Below are 22135 nucleotides of genomic sequence, written 5' to 3' on the forward strand. Positions count from 1 at the left end.
GCATACTACTAATATACTGTGTATTAGATAAATCAATAATTTAATTTAATCAAAATTGCTTATCAGAAAAAATAAAATACACTAAACTCGTATATAAAAATTAAAAAATACTCAAAAATTGGGCCACAAACATATTAAAGTATTAAACTACAAATTAAGTAAAGCAAAATGGGCCACAAACATATAAAATGGCCCAAATCCAAGAACGCTCTCACAAGCTTAGACTACAAAATTGTAGGAGTATCTTGCTTCGGTAGCAAGTTTGAAATCAATTTCTTCATTGTTTTTTTGATATCAAACCAGAAATCTATCGATCTTTCCTTTCGAATCGGAAGCTATGAGCAGCGAGAACGACGATGCTGCTCGCCGCAAGGCGGCCATTGCTGACTACCGGAAGAAGCTGCTGACTCACAAGGAGCTTGATGTCCGGGTTCGATCTGGTAATCGAGTTCTATAACCCTAAATTTTTGCATTTATTTGTCAAGCATTTATCTGTTCGATGTCTAGTTCTATAATCTAATGTGAGAAGTGTTAGTTTCCATTGCACTCTTTTTTCTCCCTTGTCCTGCGAAATTGTAAATAGCTTATTGAATGTGTGACTCGTTAGCTCTTATTATGATTGACTATGATTTCGTATGTTTTCCTTTGTTTGAAGCTGTGAATGCTTGTTTTTCGTGTGTCTAGAACTGCCTTGTTTGTTTTGCTGTGGTATATGACAATTCGGACTCAGCGGCATATGTTTTTTTAGTTAAAGCATCAGAATAGGGTTTTTGGCTCAATATATTTATCACTTGGATGTAATTGTGGAGCTGGAGTGCAACTTGAAGTATCATTGTAGTTGAATGATTGAATCCGAAAACTGTTCATGTGTAGGAATCTTCATATATATAGATAAATTTGCAGTGATTTCATTCATGGATTAGTTACCATTTTAATAAGGGCTGTCTAAACTGGACAAACCAGTACTGTGTAATTTTCGCTATCCATGGGTAGAATGTGAAGATTGCACGCATTTGAGATGTGTCTTTTCCTCAAGGTTTGCATCAGATATGATACCATTTACTTTCTTGTTTTGTGTTTTCTCCGTTGGTGGGCCCAAATTAGGGTAACTAACTTGTTGTGCGAATAATGTTTTCTTTAAGTTAACAAGTGGCTGAGAGATCCCTTTTTCCGTAAAAACTTGATATGCTCAGTCTTTGATTTTGCTATCTCGGCTGCATTTTGTGTGACCCATGCTATTAGAGTGATGGTATATTAATGTATTATTATGTCTGAAAATTTGTTACAGTTACTTATGGTTAATGGTAATATATGATTTGTGCAGCAAGAGATAATCTAAGGGCTACAAAGAAGGAGTATAATAAAACAGAGGATGATCTAAAGTCGCTTCAGAGTGTTGGACAGATAATAGGCGAAGTTCTGAGGCCCCTCGATAATGAACGCTGTAAGACATTTATGTTACCTTTTTTTTTCATTCCCTTCTTCATTGCCATTTATTTCCATTTATATGCGTTTTGAAATACCTTTTTTTTAAGTGCTGTAATAAAAGTAACTTTCTTACTGCCTTTCTCCGAACTTTTGCACTGGCAATACCACCAATGTAATTTTAGTTGAGGGCATATATTGAACCTGCAATATTGAAATGAATGGTCTGCTTAAAGTGTAACCAACATTATTGTTCCTGCTTCTGAAGTGTTTTTGCATGATCATATTTCATTGACGTTTTCATCATTGATTAGGTTCCTAGAAGTTCTTGTCTAACTTTCTAATATTTGATACGCAATTGTTTTCCATATACTAGTGATAGTTAAAGCCAGTAGTGGCCCAAGATATGTGGTTGGGTGCCGCAATAAAGTGGATAAGGAAAAACTTACAGCAGGAACTCGGGTAGTTTTGGATATGACTACACTTACGATTATGCGAGCTCTCCCTCGTGAGGTATGCGGTGTTCAACATTAATGCTTGATTAACTGGATCATTTAATGATCAACTGATACTTGGTTTCAAGTGGTTATGGCTAGCATTGCTTATGCATTATTATTTGATTGTACTCCGCAGGTAGATCCTGTTGTGTATAACATGCTTCATGAAGATCCTGGGAATGTTAGTTATTCTGCTGTTGGTGGGCTGTCAGATCAGATCCGAGAACTGAGAGAATCTATAGAATTACCTCTAATGAATCCTGAGCTCTTCATAAGAGTTGGCATCAAGCCTCCCAAGGTAATGTGACAAGGTCATTTACCGAAATCCCATCTCAACCCGCTTTTGGATTTTAGCAATAACTTGTGAACACGTCTTAGGGTGTACTTCTGTACGGGCCTCCTGGAACCGGAAAAACGTTGTTGGCCAGAGCGATTGCTAGTAACATTGATGCCAATTTCTTAAAGGTAGGAAGCTACCAACACCTCTCATATAGTCCTCACGTGAAGTGCAGTTGCTGATAACTATTAACTGCAGGTAGTATCAAGTGCTATTATTGATAAGTACATCGGTGAGAGTGCGAGATTGATTCGGGAAATGTTTAATTATGCTCGTGATCACCAAGTAAGCAATATACAATGCAATTTATTCTTCTGGGTACATGGAGATTTAGATGTAAAGAATAGGATGGCATTAACAAAGATAATTTCTCTCTATGAAGCCCTGCATCATATTTATGGATGAGATTGATGCCATTGGTGGACGCCGTTTCAGTGAGGGAACAAGTGCTGACCGTGAAATCCAGAGGACACTTATGGAGTTGCTAAACCAACTTGATGGATTTGATCAGCTGGGGAAGGTCTTTATTTACCACCATTGTGAATTATGGATATATATTTTTTTGTAGCAGGATATAAGTAAACATCATTCCATAGTCTTGTATGGCTTGCTATATTTTTATATAATGAATTGTTAGTGCAGGTTAAAATGATAATGGCGACCAACAGACCCGATGTCTTGGACCCTGCACTTCTTCGTCCTGGTCGCCTGGACAGGAAAATAGAGATACCATTGCCGAATGAACAGTCAAGGATGGAAATTCTGAAAATCCATGCTTCTGGGATAGCCAAACATGGTGAAATTGATTATGAGGCTGTTGTTAAACTGGCTGAAGTAAGTTAAACATACTAATACTTTCAACACCTCCATCAGATTCAGAACAATGTCGATCTTTTTGTCTGTGTTTGAGAACTGATATGTTGCGTGGTTCAGGGGTTTAACGGGGCAGATCTTCGTAACATCTGTACCGAAGCTGGAATGTCTGCAATTCGGGCAGAACGTGACTATGTCATTCATGAAGACTTTGTGAAGGTAGATTGCCTATGTTTTTGAGGAATCAGTTCAATTTTATCTTAATTCTCGAACTTGTCCAAACATAAATAATCTGCAGAAGTATGAATCATTTACCTCAAGTTCCTGTTGCAATAAATAAAATTTGTGATTGCAAATGTGACAATTTGATCCTTGAATTTAGACTTTGTATTTTTTTGTGTAGAAAATTGAGTTGGTTGTGGTTGAAAATGTTTGCAGGCTGTAAGGAAACTGAATGAAGCGAAGAAGCTGGAGTCAAGTGCTCACTACAGTACTGATTTTGGGAAGGAGTAGATTTTGAAAGAGGGTAGACATGTATGATTGTTCATTCTCTTTTCATTCGAAGAAACCAACACCAACGACCAAAGTTCCCTTCCATATTTGATTTGTTGCCCTTAATTTGGATATGTATTAGATTTTACTCAAATGCTTGAAAGAACTGCATGAATTCCAAGTGTGCCATAATGTTAATGCAAATCCAATAAAATTTGGAAGAAAAATAAAAGATGATGAGATTGAAGAGGTCAGCATGAATAAAACAAATACAGTAAAAAGTTTGAAAATGGGAGAGATGTAAGTTATTCAATGAGTAAGGAGTATTTTTGTCCTACGAAGGAGTGGCAATTAAATAATTTGAAAGTGTATACATGTCACTTTTCAAACTAAGAGACTAGTAGTAGAAATTTCTAGGGAAATCTTTTAGGTATGAAGATTTTGGTTTGTTTCAACGAAGATAACCTATCACTAAAATTATAATAACATCGCATAAGGCCATTTTCCTTACAATAGAGGGAGTATATAAAAACTCAATATTTGAGGGGAATGAGGTAGTACTACATTTTAAAGTGAAAATTGAAACAATGCAGTCACACAAGTACACTAAGGCCGGGACATTTTTGTTGCTAATATTTATCCCTTATATTTGCTGTATATTTTGATAATCATCTATAAAACCTTGAATCTTTTGATAGGTTTGAAATGTCAAGTCCCCACAACATGCAGGTGGATTTGATGTACTAATAATGATTGAAAATGTAGGTTGGGAAGTTCTGATTGAAAATGTAGGTTTGGAACTGGAATTGCCGATTGAAAACATGAAAGCCGGAAACCTAATAATAGTAAGATAAAATTAATTAAAGGAATCGATAAATAAAGAGGCTGTTGCATATAGTACAGCCTAATGCTACAACACTCAATTAGATATGACGCCATTTAAAATCCATGCTGCACATATTATTTCCTCTGTGCGTTAGCTTGGATAAGCTGAAGACTACTAAACCAGCACTAGTGCCATTCCAACGTCTCCAGAGCTTCATCATGAACCCTTTTGTCCCCAGCCGCCACTACGTTGAAGCCTGTAAAACAGAGACCACGTCTCTTACGCATATGTTACCGGCTAAAATCATAAATTTGCGAATCAGTGTGTATAGAGAAAGGCCATACTTGGAGGAGCTTGTGATTTCGAAGAAGCCTCCCATTTCAGTTGATTCCCTTCCCAATCTGTTATAACTCCACCAGCACCTTCGATCACAGGTATCAGGGAAAGGAAATCGTATGGCTGGGAACATAGGTTCAAAACAGAGATTTTAGCATCATGCATTTTATGAGCAAATAAACTGTTGCAAGGCTAAAAGGTCATATTAGTAACAAGATCACAGACTATTGTCGATCTAGAGATACGAGCATTCAAGATATCAGATGAAGAACTGAAGCAAAAAGAATAATAAATAAAAGCACGACCTCCAGATATCAAATAGCAAACTGATCAAATACCACTGCAAGGATGCCAAATCAAATACTACATGATTGAAGATTGTAATGCATCAAAATAGACGCACCTTGAGGCCTGACTCAACCACGAGGTCCACAAAACCTGACGCCAACAGAGCATAAGCATAACAATCACAGCCATAAAGTGGCACTTTTACCTGTCGAAGCAAGCAAATATAACATCAGAATAAGAGAACCCTGTGTGTATATTTGAAGAAAAATCATAGTATTAGAAATAAAACTTAAAGAAAAAATCATAGTATTAGAAATAAGACTTAAATTATGAAGTTTAGCCAACAGAACGGGCATTTGATCACACCATAGGAAAATAAATAACAATAGGAAAGAAGGGCGTATAATAGATCCCATCCTACTAAAGTATCAAGATGTTAAAAATAAATAAACTAGTGAAATATTTCTTTAGTAATATGAATTCAGAACTTTTTTCAAACAAATCCACTATACCATCCAGTAAGGGCTATAAAATGATACTGCCAAAACTATCTCGTTGTCATAAATTTCAGTTAGAGAACTGTTCATGCAAAACGAAAAGGAGTAGCAAGACTACACATGCTGAAATTATACTGACTAAAACTAGATATACCTTACTTCTAACCCGAGCGAATGCCACCTCAGCATCCCCAGTAAATAAATGAGGGCTAGTTGTATACCTGAAACAGAACCCAACAAGGCAACAACCCATGACCAACAAAACAAATGAGGTGAAAAGCAAAAGCATAAGATAATAGTATCACAAACAAACAGCTAAGATCAAATTTTCTAGAGTGACTAATATCAACTCGGTTATGTTAGATTTGCATGAGATAAGATGTTTCTCCTGACATGGTAAACATACATATATGCTTTTGACAGTTGTTCACAATAACGTGTTGAGATCTCCTGTCCATTCAAAGCAGTTCTCCTCCCAGTTATGCCAATCCATCTTTCTTTAAGGATAGGTTGATCAATAATGCCAAGAATCTGTTTAAACATTCACAAAATAAGTTCAGTAACTGGACTCGAAATACAAAATAAGGAAAGCCAAAGAAGCAGAACATATTTCTCTTCACAGCCTTCCTCACTGGAGTAAATACCTGGGAACCTTACCGGTTCCCCCTTGTGGAGTAAAGAAATTAGAGTTCCAAACACAGGTTTGCCTGTATAAGTATACAATTATTAGCCACCACACAGCTAACAAGGAAGACATACTTATTATATACAAAGCAACAATAATTATGTTGACATATACCAGTGATAAAACTTTTAGTGCCGTCTATAGGATCCAGAACCCAAACAAAATCTGCAAAGTCTTCTTTGCACATCCATCCATTCTCCTCCCCATAACTGAAATTGACGATCAGTTGTTTTTTAGACACCAAAAAGTGAACAAGCTACAAGAACTTTGATTAAAAAAAATGAATATACAGTGCATCTTCTCCATGCTTATGTTTAAACATCCTTATCTGATGAGATGAGAATTCAACTCAATAACATACGTAGATATGTGTGTCTTGTGTGTGTGTATGTACGCCCAAATATACCATATATATGACGTGTAACAAGATTACATTCCTTCCTGATATATTCATTTAACTAAAGTTATACTAAGTGAGGAAAAACTACTAGCCAAAAAGCAGGACACAGTTAGGATATAATTAGGGAAGTACAATCACAAAACAATGGGATAGGAGAAAAAAGCATTAATAATTTCTGTGTAAGTTTGCACTTGGTGCCTGATTTTACAGATTTTGTCACTGGTTAGCAGTTGAGAAACAAAAAGTCCAGAATACTGGAGTACAATTGTAATCACATCAATAGCTTCAATTCAGAAAATAGATCAAATAAACAATCCGACTAACAAAATTTGCAGATAAACTAGACAAGCAGAACGGTAAAGTTCAGAAGTCTTATAGACGGAACAAATTACTCAAGGCAGAAAACGCATAATACTCACATTGCATGAGAAGGAAAATTCTCATGTATAATTTTCACCATTGACTCCTCCGCCGCCTGATCCGCAATCGTCACAGGACCTAATGATAGCAAAAACAACTTAAAACAATCCAGCCTACTGGAGAATACTGCCTCTAAACACAAGGAAACGCTCTTAACATAACACAACGAATTGTATAGAGAGTGTGTGTGAGAGAAACTGACTTAAATCCGGCTTATCGAGTATGTCGAAGCTCTTGCGGAAATAGCGGCGGATGACATCGCCGGCGGCGTCTGCAAGCTGGTTGCCGACGTCTGCGAAACGGTCGAGGTCGCAATCGTCAAATTCTAGGGCAATGGCGGCTTGACTTGTACCTCCGTGGCCATTAGAGAGAGAGCAACGAGCTGAATCCATCTTAATTGAATTGAATCGAATCGAGGCGAGATTTAGGGCTGAAGGCTTACGATCGGAGGAGAGAGCAAGAGGAAATGCAGGCGGCGGAGTTAGAGAGGGAAAGGTGGAGCGAGAATGGGGGAGGAGCTGGAGAGATTGCATCTGCATTGATGGGGAATTTAAGGGCGGGAAAGAGTGAGAGGAGGCAACGATGGGTGGTGACTGTGAGAGAGAGAGGGGGACGCGAAGGAGTGGAGAAGGGACGTGGTCTCCACCGTTGGATTGGTCGGCCTTTTTGTGGTGACGTCACGAGAAACACAAGATAGTTTCTAGCAACCGTGACTCACTGTCGACTGAGGGCAGCAAAAGAAATGAATTTTGAAAGAGAAGCCGTCTAACACTCAAAACAAATAATGATGCAATTTTGTCAAAAATAAATTTGTTTTGCAGTCATATTATATTTAATTTAATTGTATTAATATCAATTTTACTATCACGGGACTATTGCAAAAAAATTAATGGTTGTGATTTTATATTCAAATTTTAAAATTTATCTAAAAATTGATTTAAATGGCATTATCTCTGTAATAATACGTCAAAACTACTAGAATAGGAAATTAGGAGTATTTCGTAAAAAAAATATTCAATGGAATATGATCGCCGGATTATGATATGTTCCACACGTAGAGTATTATATACTACTAGGGTTAGCCCACGTGCTATGCGCGACACATAATATTTTTGTTCTATTAATTACATACTGTGAATAGATTAAATAAATTAAAAATAAAATAATGTGCAAAACAAATAAAAAACATACATATATAAACATTAGAACAATAAAACAATACTTGTAAGACATGAAAAAACTTATATGTGAACAATCTTAATTGTACAATAATAAGAATAGCAAAATTAAAAAAAATAATTATCAAACACAAACTCCAATATCCCGATGACTCTTTCTCAGCCTTATTTTCCTCTTTAATCTCCAAATTAATGATTTATGCATATGCGCGATAGTTTATGATCTTCGTCTTCTTTGCTTTCTTTCGTCATTTCGCTGCTTTAGGTATTTTCTTTGCATGAAAACTATGGAGTGACGAAGTTGGTGACAAATGTGTAATGTTGTAGCTTCAAAATATTATAGATTGATAGAAGCTTATGTGATTTCTATATTTGTATAAAAAGAACTATTATAATCTGGACAGAAAAATTAAAACAAAACTAATAAAAATAAAACATACTAACATTAAGAAAAAACTTAAATATGAACTAACATTGTTGAAACAACATAATCTCATATAAATGTACTACTATAGGTAAATAGTAATAACAATACTGAGAAAAATTTCTTCTTTTTACAAAGAATCCGTGATGCAATGAGACAAGATAATGAGAAATGAATTACTATAAGCTAGCAAATTAAACATATTTATAGACAAAAAGTTGAAAGTATTATGTAAATTCCTTGGAACTGTGCCTTGAATCCTTATTCCATGTATGAAAAAATGAACAATTAATGATTTTAGTTTTAGATAAATAGGGATGCGATCAAATGAAAACCATATATATAATGAAAACTCAAAACTTTAATCCTAGCCACTAATTATATCAGATTTGTGGTTAATATTGCGTTCAATTTTTATGTCAACTAGTGCTTGTATTTTGTCAACAGAGGGTAATTTTGTAACTTAATTTTCTGAGCAGTTTCCACGTTCCTAATTTCTCTCCCACTTTTCAAATTAAAATATTACAATCTTCACAATTGTGAATGACGTCTCATTCTTAACAATTAAATTGATATCTTTGTCTGTGCAGCATCGGAATAATATTATCTGTCTGAAACTCATTTTGCATAATGCTCCGATCTGGCTGAATCTCATCTTTCATACAATCAATTTGCGTAATCTGTGTCAAAGAAGTTTTCTATTATATGGAGGATTCTAACGCTGATAAAGGTAATTTCATTTGGCGTAATCTGTGTTCAAACGAATATTGATTTTCCTCTTTCCAAATGTTTGCTTTTAGTATGTCGTAGTTTGAATCAGTCGTGATTCATAATTTCTCCCTGTTGAAGTGTTGTTGAAGTGTTTTTAATATGTTGAAGATGTTTCATTTCCAGAATTTTGATTTTCCATTGAACCTATGTTGAAATTTTGAATCAGTAGATCTGACTTGAAGCCTTACGTCGGCAAGCTTTTTGAATCAGTAGAAGATGGCGTTTCCTTTTTTCATATGTTGAAGATGTTTCATTTCTAAAATTTTGATTTTCCATTGAACCTGTGTTGAAATTTTGAATCAGTAGATCTGACTTGAAGCCTTATGTCGGCAAGCTTTTTGAATCAGTAGAAGACGACGTTTCCTTTTTTCATATGTTGAAGATGTTTCATTTCCAAAATTTTGATTTTCCATTGAACCTGTGTTGAAATTTTGTGGTATTTTTTTTGATATGTCAGTTGCACGTGGTTGATCCTACGTTGACATTTGTAATCTACGGTTGATTTTATGTTGAAATTATAATGACATTTTCGTTGATTCCATATTGATATTTATAGCTGTTGTGCGAGTTCATTGAGGTCATTTTTTAATTCTTAGTTGACGTTAGGATGCTTTGTGTAACAGTCTCAATCATTCCAGAATGTAGATTTGACTTGAAGCCTTATGTCGGCAAGCTTTTTGAATAAGTAGAACATGGCGTTTCCTTTTTTCATGTTTTTTTAAATAACTCCTATATGAAGGAGGATATTATATATAAACTCCCAAGAAAGGAGAAAATTACAACTGAGGTTAAGAGGGCTCAAACTCAGCACCTTATACATTGATGTCTAAGCTCCTTTTTTCATATGTTGAAGATGTTTCATTTCTAGAATTTTGATTTTCCATTGAACTTGTGTTGAAATTTTGTGGTATTTTTGTTGATATGTCGTTGCACGTGGTTGATCTTACGTTGACATTTGTAATCTTGATTCTACGTTGAAATTATAATGACATTTTCGTTGATTCTATATTCATATTTATAGCTGTTGACGTTGACATTTGTAATCTACGGTTGATTCTACGTTGAAATTATGATGACATTTTTGTTGATTCTATATTGATATTTATAGCTGTTGTGCGAGTTCATTGAGGTCATTTTTTTATTCTCTGTTGACGTTAGGTTGCTTTGTGTAACAATCTCAATCATTTCAGAATGTAGATCTGACTTGAAGCCTTATGTCGGCAAGCGTTTTGAATCAATAGAAGATGGTGTTTCCTTTTTTCATATGATGAAGATGTTTCATTTCTAGAATTTTGATTTTCTATTGAACCCGTGTTGAAATTTTGTGGTATTTTTGTTGATATGTCGTTGCACGTGGTTGATCCTACGTTGGCATTTGTAATCTACGGTTGATTCTACGTTGAAATTAAAATGACATTTTCGTTGATTCTGTATTCATATTTATAGCTGTTGACGTTGACATTTGTAATATACGGTTGATTCTACGTTGAAATTATAATGACATTTTCGTTCGTTCTATATTGATATTTATAGCTGTTGTGCGAGTTCATTGAGGTCAGTTTCGTTGATTCTATATTGATATTTTTTATACAAATTAATCACAAACTCAGCTGAATACAATAATCAACACATTTTCAACGCAAGAAATTCAGCATTCCAGAATTCAACAAAAAATCAACACGAATGCTTCATTATCATGAGATAGTGGACACAAATTCAAAATAAAATCTACATAAAACCAACCCAGATTTTAGAATCAACATAGAATCAACACGATATCAATAAAGCAGCAACAAATAATCAACAAATTTCACGCAATAAAAAACGACCAATCAGCGGAACAGAATTCAACCAATTTCACGCAAAAAATAAACAATAGCATAAAGAAAGATTCAATGCGATTTCAACAATAAATTCAAGCAATCTTACAATAACAGAATCAAAGAATCAACGCAATTTCAACACAAAATTCAACCAATTTTTCTGATGATTTAATACATGATCGGAATTAGCTAGGTGTTTTAGCCGGAAAAAAAAAACAAATTGCGGAAAAAAAATTTCGAAGTCGGATCCTGCCCAGGTTTAAACTAGGGTTTTGGCAAAAAATCTCGCTCTTCGAGGACTCTGCCGGATCCTGCCTAGTTTTTTGCCTCTCAGAACTCATTGAAAATGTCGCCACTGCTTCGTTGTTGATTCACAAAGTTTCGCCGCGCTTCGTTGCTGAGGGTTGAGAGAATGAGGAGAAGAAATCGACAAAGAAAAAAGACGACTAAAAGTTGGAATGAGTCAATGAGGGGGGAATTGAAACTTTAATTACGTGATTAGTGGAGGAGAGAGCGACGAAACCTGGAATAAAATCTGGAATAAGTTATGAATTAGTCTATTATACCCTCTATTGACATATTCAGATAAGTTATTGACATTTTAATCTGGAATAATAATAATCGTTGGTTAGTACTCCCTCCGTCCCCGATTATGAGTCACAATTTGACCGGACACGGATTTTAAGAAATGTAAAGAAAAGTTGGTTGAAAAAGTTAGTGGAATATGAGACCCATTTTTTTATATTGGTTTTATAATAAAATGTGAGTGAATTGAGTTAGTGGAATGTGAGACCTACTTACTATTTATAGTAAAAATGAAGTGTGACTCTTAATTGAGGATGAACCGAAATAGAAAAGTATGACTCTTAATCGGGGACGGAGGGAGTAATATTTAGTGGCTAGGATTAAAGTTTTGAGTTTTCATTATATATATGGTTTTCATTATATCACTACCCTAGATAAATAACTAAAAATTAGTAATAAGCTAAGCATTGACACGCATACCATCCGATCGTGGAACACACATTCCAAGAAGATTACATTAGTTTGTCCACGTTTAATAAACATAAACATGCTTGCACTGCATTCGAATCACTAGCGAAGTATTGTTAGGTTGTAGATCGTTAAGGAATGTGAATTCCATGCTATGAACAAATTTTTACTTTTGCCGAAAATTTGTGATGGAGTGAAGGGAGACGGTGAAGAAGTGAATTAGAATCTTGATACATATTTATAGATATGAAGTATTAAAAATTAATCATTAATGTGGCGGTTACAAAACAATAAGGAACAATTATATTTTGTTCAATCACTAATATGGATATTGTAAGTAAACAAAGTAACTTTTAAAATTGTGTGAGACTAATAATCATCAAAGTAATTGCCAAAGTAACGGACAATGTAACGTAAATATACATAAATATAATATGATGATAACTATATGCATATAATGACCATTGGAAGGAATTAGTTATTCCATAAATATTTAAATTGATCCCATAACCTATAAATATTCCAAAATAAGGACAAAACTTATAAATATTTTAAAAGAAGACAAAACTCGCATTTTATATATGTATAGACTAGTATTTATTATTATTGGTGTATTCTTACAAGTTTTGAATATACTTTTAATAATGTTATAATACCTCATTCCAATTATATAGACAGATTAAAATGTGTAAAAATATAATAAAATAGAAAATAAAAGTATGCAATAAAATTCCTAATATGATTGCATTTATTTTAATGATCTATGAATTTAAATAAAAATATAGTTGTAGTTAAAGGGAAAAAATAAATATTTGGCACATAATTTTTTTATGAGAAAATATTAATTTATAAATAAAAACTTAATACTAATATTTTACTTAATTGATATGTGAAAATCATTTTAGAAAATTAGTATTCCACTTGTCCAAAAAAAGTAGTCTCGTTTTGCCATTTTTAGTTCGTTCACCAAAATTAGTCCACTTCTATTTTTTTTTTAATTTTTTCACCAAACATTACACAACAAATATTGCTGTAACTAATTTTCTCTCTCTCTCTCTCTCACTCTCATTTACCAATTTCTCAATAGAATTCGTGTAGTCTCAAAAGTCTCTATTTATATAGGACGTAGGAAACGTGAGAAAATTGTTTGTGAGATTGTCCTAACACAACAATATCCACAAAGTCTTATTCCCATATAATCATGTAGTGATAGTTAGAGCATCCGCAGCGGTGTAAAAAAAGTCGTCCGTCCGTCCGTGCCAGCGGCAAGGACGAGCTCGTCCGCCGCTGCGAGTCGTCCGTCCGTGCCGCTGAGCAGCCCTACGTGGCACGATAGCCGTTGGCAAAATTGTTTTTTTTTTAAATTCAGAAATAATACCAAAAAAAAAATTGGATTCCCAAAAAATATAGCCGTTTATGGACGTTTTTTTTGGATTTTTGTGATTTTTTTTATATCCCAAAATCATCTATAAATACACACATTCATCATCCACTTTTCACATCAAATTATCTCCCATTCATACTTTTTCATACTAAATCATCTACATCTTAATCTCTCACTCAAACCCTCTCTAAAAAAATTTAAAAATAGATTTCACCGATCTTATTGCGGAAGCGGAGCGCGAAGAACAATAATATTATGAACAATATCATGCCGCCTATGTCTCCGCCAATACCCCCGCCCCTCATCCTCAACCAACTAGATCAAAACGTCGCTACATCCCTCGTAATCGGGAGGGAGCCCACGAAAGGCTCGTTGCCGACTATTTTTTCGACCAGCCGCGGTATCCAGAAGATTACTTTCGGCTCGCATGTCAAAACGGTTGTTTATGCGTATTGTCAACACATTGTCCACCCGTGTTGAATACTTTCAATCATGTGCAGACGCAACCGGTCGACAAAGTCTCTCGGCGTTGCAAAAGTGTACTTGTGCCATCCGACAACTTGCTACTGGGCAAACGGCTGACCTCTTCGACGAGTATTTGCATGTCGATGAGTCAACTGGAATCCTATGCCTCAAGAGTTTTTGCGACGGCGTTCGGTTTACTTTCGGCTAGGAATTCCTTCGGGCACCCACCACCGACGATTGTCAACGGTTGCTTCATCTTCACGAAACAGTCCACGGTTTTCCCGGTATGCTAGGCAGCATTGACTGCATGCATTGGAAGTGGAAAAATTGCCCGACTGCTTGGAGGGGGCAATACTTAAGCGGCCACAAAGGCGACGGCCCTACGCTTATCCTTAAAGCGGTCGCCGACTACCGCCTTTGGATTTGGCATGCATATTTCGGTGTTGCCGGATCCAACAACGACTTGAACGTGCTATATTCTTCACCACTCTTCAATGATGTTTTGAATGGTGTAGCACCGGCGATCGACTTCACCGTCAACGAAAATGCATACCACATGGGTTACTATCTCGCCGATGGTATCTACCCAAGGTGGTCGAATTTCGTGAAGTCGTTCAGCAATCCACAAGAGGCGAGACGGGTTCTTTTTGCGCAGCGTCAAGAGTCTACTCGGAAAGACGTCGAAAGAGCTTTTGGGGTCCTTCAAGGCCGATTCAACATTGTGAAGTCCCCTTCTCGGCTTTGGTACGTTAAGAATATCGCCGACATCATGTACACATGTATTATCTTGTGCAACATGATTATAGCTGATGAAGGACCGATGACGGCTAACTTTTATGACGAGGATGAAGCCGGAAGCTCAACTGCGAGGTCTCCTCCACGCCGAGGTGTGCATACGACGGTGAACAAGAGGATCGAAAGAAGACACACAATGCGCGATACAAGAGCCCACACTGAGCTACAAAAAGATCTAATCAATCACATTTGGGCGAAATTCGGTAACGAGTAGTGGGTCTTTTTAATTTTATGGATTTTAATTATGTAATTTTTAATTTTCAGGATTTGAATTATGTACTCCCTCCGTCCCGCTTAAGATGACACGTTTTCCTTTTTAGTTTGTCCCAACTAAGATGACACATTTCCTTTTTTGGTAACTTTCTCTCTCCAATTGATACACTCAACCACTTTTTCTCACTCCTATTAAAATATTCATCTTTCTTTATCTCTCTACTTTAATACTTACACCCACCTTCTCTCTCTCCAATTAAACACTTTAACCAATAATTCCTAAAACCCCGTGCCGGCTAAGCAATGTGTCATCTTAGCCGGGACGAAGGGAGTAATTTTTAATTTTTAGGATTTGAATTATGTAATTTTTAATTATTTTGTAATTTGTAATAGTATTCCGGGTATTTTTAATGCATTTTAATATTGTGAGAATGTTTTTATTTAAATTGAATAATAGAATGGGGGGACCCTTGAACTTGTCCTTAGCTAAGAATACGGATGTGGGTGTTGTGCTCTTAGCTAAGGACAGGGAGTAAAAATGGGCTCGGGTCCACTTCCGTGCTCTTAGCTAAGAGCACGGATGGGGATGCTCTCAGGGACACAAATACAAAAATTAATGAATTTGTGTAAAATCTTATTGTGTTTGTGTTCTCATCAGTCAGCCCAACAGACATACGATAATCTTGAATTGACATACTATTGCTATACGGAGTAATTATTTTTCATTCTTATTATTATCAGAGTCGGGTCATGTTTTAATTTTCTTCCTTAACAGTACTATTTGACGCCTCTATTCCTTGCCTTTACTATACCATCACTATGACGCCTCTATTCCTTGCCTCTGAATCATTTCGTGTTGTTATTGTAAGTCCTTCATGTGTTATCGAATTCTTATCATGATCGTGTCGTGTTGTCTAATACAGATTGGATCATGTTGCTAACATATTCATGTCACATGCAGATCGTGTTCAAATTTGGATGTAGCAAATTTTATTTATGTTTGGGTTGATGATTTCTTAACATATCATAATCTGATTTAGTCTTATTGAGTTAAAATGTTTACTATTAGATTAACCCGATTAAAAACCAATCCGCACAATATGCCCCCTGTTTCTACTTAAATGTTTCTAATTATAATTACTTTTGCATAAAAATCTCTCTCAGTATAATTACTTTGGACTGCAGAAGGGATCTCTTATTCCCTCTCCATTTACCTTCATGATTATCCCATATCCCATAATTAATGGTCTTGTTTTTGTTTTTTCATTTTAATTAGTCACAAAAATAACTACTCTCAATGTTGTTATTTTTCATTTTACTCTATTTTGTCCCATTTCCAAAACGTAGCCCCTTTATCCACCACTTTCCTGTTTTTTTTACCTTTTCTTTTATCTATCAAACCATGTTTTCATCCACTAAAATAATTTTATGTTAAATTCATGCCACTCTAAAAGAATTTTATTTAATTGATATTAAACTCATGTCACCCACTAAAACTCACGTCATCCATTAATATAATTTCATACTATTTAATTCTCGTCATGAACTATCAATGGACTAATTTATAATTAAATTCATGCAATTGATAGGAAGTAAGTAGTATGAGATTTGATGACAACCCATGCTCTCTGTCTCTGTCTAAATCTAATTAATCTCCCCTTGAGTCATGCATACTAGTGCTCAATTACAAGAATTCCACCGTTTACAAATATAACTCTGATTGCACGCTTAAATCAAGTGCTCTTTTGGAGAATGTTATTGGTCACTTAAAATAATCTCTAACTTGTTGAGTATTGGTTAAGAGAACTCGCGAATTAGTATTAAAATCTTCGAATATACAGTCTTCATCTTAGTTTAAATTATAGATTATGTTGGGTCAAAAATGATTTAATTGAGCACCAGTCTCAAGGTTTCGTGTGCGTACATAGCAAACTTTAATGTACATGTACAAAACAAAAACAAATTCTTCAAAAAGAAATACTCCATTATACTCTTCTTCTCGTGCTCTGGCACACCGTAGTCGTCGCTACCACACTCTTGTGCGATGCTACCATCTTGTAACAGCCCGCCCTCCTAGGGTACAATAAATGCGGCGACTGCTACCCAAACCGACTCTAAAGAAGTAAATATAGGCTAGGGTTTCATTTAAAGAGTACTGACCAAAAGAATTGAAAGAATTATCAGAGTATTTAAAGCAATAACTTAACCTAGAAGTTTAAAAGAAAAAGAAGGGTATCATAGATGACGGTCAAAATATCTTAAGAGTACGACATAATATCCAAGACAAAGTCACAAGAAAAGGGCTAAGGCCTCAAACCGAAAGCAAGATGCAAATATTCCAAAAGAAATTCTAAAGTGTATCAAGATTCAGCGGAAGGCGACCAAGAGAAAGAATAGCTATGTATGAAGACACAACTACGCTTGAAGTTCAACATATCCATATTAATTAGTTATCATGCTCAACACCCGCCACCGCTCGTCATCGTTCAACCTGCACATAAGGAAAACACATGCAGGGCTGAGTATTTTGAAATACTCAGTGAGCTCATTGCCAAAACATTTTATAAGTTATGCCACCCTTACCAAGTGAACTCGAGTTTTAAGCAGTTAAAAGAGAATATCACGAGTATCACAAAATATATTTTCACAGACTGGCCAGTCAAAATAATCCCCCATTTTCTCATCAAAATAACAATCACAACATTTCATGGTGCGACGAAAGTGTGGCCACACTTTTCGCCCACGAGACCGGCCGACTAGCAAGGACGGCACCCGATCCGATCGTGTACTGAAAAGCTCTGGTAGATGTACTGTGTGTTCAAATAGGAAATAACAGGTTCCCTAGATCCAGCAAATCCACTAGATCACGTGGTCTAGGAACTCGTTGATCGCAAGGAATCCCGGTCGTCGGACACACAGAGCACTTCTTTCAAAAACCCTCAACCACTTTACTAAACCTAGTATAGGGAAGTAGGGATCGATCCCACAGAGAAGGATGCGTAATACTCATGTTCAAGGATTTGGGTGTGTTTTTGGTGTTGGCTGCTGCCACGCATTTTCTTAGGTTGAGGAAAAAAAACAAAATTAACTTGACTTGGGAAACTTTAAAATTCTTAAGCTAACAGCTAGACCTAGGCAAAAATCATGAAAGAGCGTAGTAAAGGAAATTAACTGTTCGACACGTGATCTAAGAAAACTACTTCACTACTAGACCTAAGAAATAAACCTACTGTGGGGACCATGACTGAAAAAAAAATAAAGTACGAACGAAAAGTTGGCAGAATAACTAACTCTCGTACTAACTAACAGCGACATCGTCTTCTACAACCAAATTGCGTAAAACTTCTTAAGAAATTCAACTTAAGCGAAATTAAAACAGAGCAACTGACTTTTAAATCAAATTAATGCATAATCAACGAAGAACCTAACAGATCTGCATACTCTAGACGAAGCAAAACAGAAAACAAGAAGAAAACAGAATCCATCTAACAACTATCTTTCCACACGTCGAATCCAACCTCAGACGCTAAATCCACTCCGGATCCAAGCGTCCGACACGAACTCCAACCAACAGAAACTCTTCATCACGTCAGATTTAAACAAGGAACTCCGAATACTCAAATAACCACAGATCTATCACCAAATTCCATATCAAACACCACAACATCAAAATAAATAGATTTATTCCAAGATAAATCCTTGATGAATTAGGATAAACATTTATATTAATTTATTTTATCCCTATGGATTTGAATATCCATCTAACAACTCTCTTTCCACACGTCGAATCCAACCTCAGACGCTAAATCCACTCCGGATCCAAGCGTCCGACACGAACTCCAACCAACAGAAACTCTTCATCACGTCAGATTTAAACAAGGAACTCCGAATACTCAAATAACCACAGATCTATCACCAAATTCCATATCAAACACCACAACATCAAAATAAATAGATTTATTCCAAGATAAATCCTTGATGAATTAGGATAAACATTTATATTAATTTATTTTATCCCTATGGATTTGAATGTTTTTAATTCTATTAAGACAAATCTTAGATGGACTAAAATAAGTATTAATCCAAGTTATCATTATCTTTTGGATTTATATCCTAGATAGATTAGGATGTTAATGATATACAAGAAAATCCTTATTTAATTGGATTTATATAAATTTATTTATCTAAGAAATCCTAAGTAATGTTTGATATATCCATGATGTCTATTCTAAACAGAATTGAGATTGATATAAATGGTTGGAAGGATTTTATTTTTATCTAATGGATTTTGATGGAATTGTTTCTATCTAGTAATATCCTAGTACGATTTAATTAATGATAATCCTAAATCAACGTTATCTTGAATTGTAGGATATGATTTTATCGAAATAAAATCTAGAATTATCCTGAATGGATTTAGATAGTTAACTCTATCTTGATAAATCCTATCAGTAATTGTATAATGATTATCTAAGATAAAACTTAATTATTTAATTGATTCTCCCTTTGACTATATTAAATAATTCAGCCTCCATGAAATTGCAGTTCATGTCGTGGTGATTTTTCTGGTTTGAGGGTCAAAGCATCTGTATCCCTTCTGGTTCACCCCATATCCTACAAACACACATTTGGTTGCACTGGGCGACAGTTTGATTATTCATTATGAAAGTAAGGAGATAGAATGATTGATTATTCATTATGAAAATAACGTCCACTCTGTTAGAGTAAGGGACAAATTTTTCTTATTATTCTCCTTCGTGAGATTTTTCAGCTCCTCCTCCGTGAGGAATTTTCTGTCTTCTTTATTTGAGCCCCTAGTATTTTGATAAGATCAGCCCACCCTGATATCGAGATACAGTTCGGGAACCAGAGAGAAGATTCGTGGTCTAGTCCTCAAGATCATCATCGTGGAGAAGGCGCGAGTAATCGACGATTCTTTGGAGAGTCAAAATCGGTAACCCTAAACCGTAGACATCATGTTTAGGATTTATATTTTTCTAAGCGTGAATTATTTGCGTTCTAGCATGCAATTATCTGTTTAACATGTGAATTGATTAATCGCATAATCGGTCAAATAGATCCTTATCTGATTTATTTGTTTTGTACAAGTCTTTCGATGTTCAAGGGGCAACAAACCCCAGCAATTGGTATCAGAGCAAGTTTTTTGCTCTGATCATGTGGATTAATTTCATGTTATGTGAATTTTTTTAATGCATGGGTTTCTTCGTTGCACGTTTGTTGTTAATTTTGTTTGACTATGTCGTGTATCAACAATTACGAAGATGAAAATTAAGGCTGAGATTTCCAGTCACGACATCGTGATGCGGAAGATAACCCATGGGCAGCCAACAAATCAGATCAATTTTAATGGTGGAATCAATTTCTTGCGGCGCAATTTTGGTGGAAAAGAATTTTCAATTCTTGTTATTCCATCAAGAATCAAATTGATTGGTTTTGTTTTCAATTTGGAATACATGAAGTTTGATTACTGCGTGGCTTGTTGGGTAGGCTATGTCGGCAGCTAGGGATGTTAATTGGGCTAACCCGTTCGGGTTCGGGCCAACCCACTCGGGTTGTCGGGCTATTTGGGTGCGGGCTATTCGGGTTATGGATTTTTCCGGTTATAAATTTTCAACCCTAACCCTAAACTGTCGGGTTTTGGGCTAACTCATCGGGCTATTCGGGCCTAAAAGCATTCGAAAATAATTTCTTTTATCGAAATTTTCTTCTATAAATGTTTTTAAATTTTAGATACTTATTTTCTTTTTAGTTAGAATCATATTAAATCTTCATTTTTTCATAGTATTCTACAATAATACTTGGAAAGAAGCATTTCATCTCGATCAACTACAACATAAATTAAAGCTTGTGTTCGTGTCATTATTTTGACATTGTTCGTAACTATTGTGAAAATTAAAAATCATATCTTACATGAATCATTATTAAAATGATAAATATATTAAGATTTTGATGAGTTATTTCTTAATTTTGTCTTGATTGATTTTGGTGGTGGTAAGACACCAGTGGCAGATGATGGGACGGTGGAATAATGAGTTGAGGTGGAACTTGAAAGCTGCTATTGTGGGATCGAGTGGAAATGTAACAGCCCGCCCTCCTAGGGTACAATAAATGCGGCGGCTGCTACCCAAAACCAACTCTAAAGAAGTAAACATAGACTAGGGTTTCATTTAAAGAGTATTGACCAAAAGAATTGGAAGAGATATCAGAGTATTAAATGCAACAACTTAACCTAGATGATTAGAGGAAAGAAAAGTATCATAAATCACGATCAAAATCTCGAGAGTACGACATCATATCCAAGTCAAAATCACAAGGAAAGACTAAGGCTTCAAACCGAAGGCAAGATGCAAATATTCCAAAAAGAAATTCTAGAGTGTATCAAAAATTCAGCGGAAAACGACCAAGAGAAAGTATAGCTATGTATGAAGACACAACTACGCTTGAAGTTCAACATATCCTTTTTAATTCATTAATCTGCACAACACCCGCCACCACTCGTCGTCATTCAACCTGCACATAAGGAAAACATATGCAGGGCTGAGTATTTTGAAATACTCAGTGAGCTCGTTGCCAAAACATTTTATAAGTTATGCCACTCTTACCAAGTGAACTCGAGTTTTAAGCAGTTATAAAAGGAATATCACGAGTATCACAAAATATATTTTCATAGACTGGCCAGTCAAAATAACCTCCCATTTTCTCATCAATTAACAATCATTCCATGGTGCGACGAAAGTGTGGCCACACTTTTCGCCCACGAGACCGGCCGACTAGCAAGGACGGCTCTCGATCCCATTGTGTACACAGCCTGGTAGGGCTTGCGGCCCATACTCAGACCCGAATTCGTATAAGCATATCCAACAATCACATTTATACAAACATAGGCATGGCATAACAGTTAAACCTCCCTTATAACCCCGAACAACACTTTGATAAAATAAAAGAGAGTTTTTAGAGTAAAGCCCACCTCGACTGCTTAGTTTTCAAGTAGATTCGCTTTTCCGTTATCCGGCTTCGCAACCAAAGTTTCACCTTTTAATCACATAGGCACA

The 22135-nt window shown here is 35.6% G+C and overlaps 2 protein-coding genes across 3 annotated transcripts; one reads left to right on the plus strand and one right to left on the minus strand.

Moving 5' to 3' along the window:
* Nucleotides 1–234: 234 nt before the first annotated feature.
* On the plus strand, nucleotides 235–3748 carry LOC125186511 (26S proteasome regulatory subunit S10B homolog B). The gene is made up of 10 exons (XM_048082883.2): nucleotides 235–440; nucleotides 1325–1444; nucleotides 1802–1938; nucleotides 2059–2220; nucleotides 2301–2387; nucleotides 2458–2544; nucleotides 2642–2779; nucleotides 2902–3093; nucleotides 3193–3291; nucleotides 3511–3748. Exons 1-10 carry the CDS (start codon nucleotides 338–340, stop codon nucleotides 3583–3585), a joined length of 1200 nt encoding a protein of 399 aa, XP_047938840.2. The 5' UTR covers nucleotides 235–337; the 3' UTR covers nucleotides 3586–3748.
* Nucleotides 3749–4404: 656 nt separating this feature from the next.
* IMPL2 (inositol monophosphatase family protein) lies at nucleotides 4405–7756 on the minus strand. 2 transcript variants are annotated; one of them, XM_048083531.2, is made up of 9 exons: nucleotides 7219–7756; nucleotides 7016–7094; nucleotides 6311–6405; nucleotides 6118–6218; nucleotides 5918–6042; nucleotides 5666–5732; nucleotides 5130–5219; nucleotides 4735–4849; nucleotides 4405–4646 (listed from the first exon to the last, which is right to left on the minus strand). In XM_048083531.2, exons 1-9 carry the CDS (start codon nucleotides 7553–7555, stop codon nucleotides 4576–4578), a joined length of 1080 nt encoding a protein of 359 aa, XP_047939488.1. In that variant the 5' UTR covers nucleotides 7556–7756; the 3' UTR covers nucleotides 4405–4575. The 2 variants fall into 2 exon arrangements, with proteins under 2 accessions (XP_047939488.1, XP_047939489.1); XM_048083532.2 differs by having other exon boundaries at nucleotides 6169–6218; nucleotides 7219–7755.
* Nucleotides 7757–22135: the final 14379 nt, after the last annotated feature.

The sequence above is a fragment of the Salvia hispanica genome, chromosome 5, assembly GCF_029641045.1.
Source record: "Salvia hispanica isolate PSC_SH4W2 chromosome 5, Shi_PSC_v1, whole genome shotgun sequence".
Taxonomy (NCBI): Eukaryota; Viridiplantae; Streptophyta; class Magnoliopsida; order Lamiales; family Lamiaceae; genus Salvia; species Salvia hispanica.

Bases quoted from the DNA above. Each gene is read 5' to 3' on its own strand.
- IMPL2 (XM_048083531.2), bottom strand. From the start codon at position 7,555: ATGCAGATGCAATCTCTCCAGCTCCTCCCCCATTCTCGCTCCACCTTT. The intron at 7,095-7,218 runs GTCAGTTTCTCT...TGCTATCATTAG, and splicing joins ACTCGATAAGCCGGATTTAA to GTCCTGTGACGATTGCGGAT. The intron at 5,220-5,665 runs GTATATCTAGTT...TTGCTTCGACAG, and splicing joins TCGCTCGGGTTAGAAGTAAG to GTAAAAGTGCCACTTTATGG.
- LOC125186511 (XM_048082883.2), top strand. From the start codon at position 338: ATGAGCAGCGAGAACGACGATGCTGCTCGCCGCAAGGCGGCCATTGCT. The intron at 1,445-1,801 runs GTAAGACATTTA...TCCATATACTAG, and splicing joins GCCCCTCGATAATGAACGCT to TGATAGTTAAAGCCAGTAGT. The intron at 2,221-2,300 runs GTAATGTGACAA...AACACGTCTTAG, and splicing joins TTGGCATCAAGCCTCCCAAG to GGTGTACTTCTGTACGGGCC.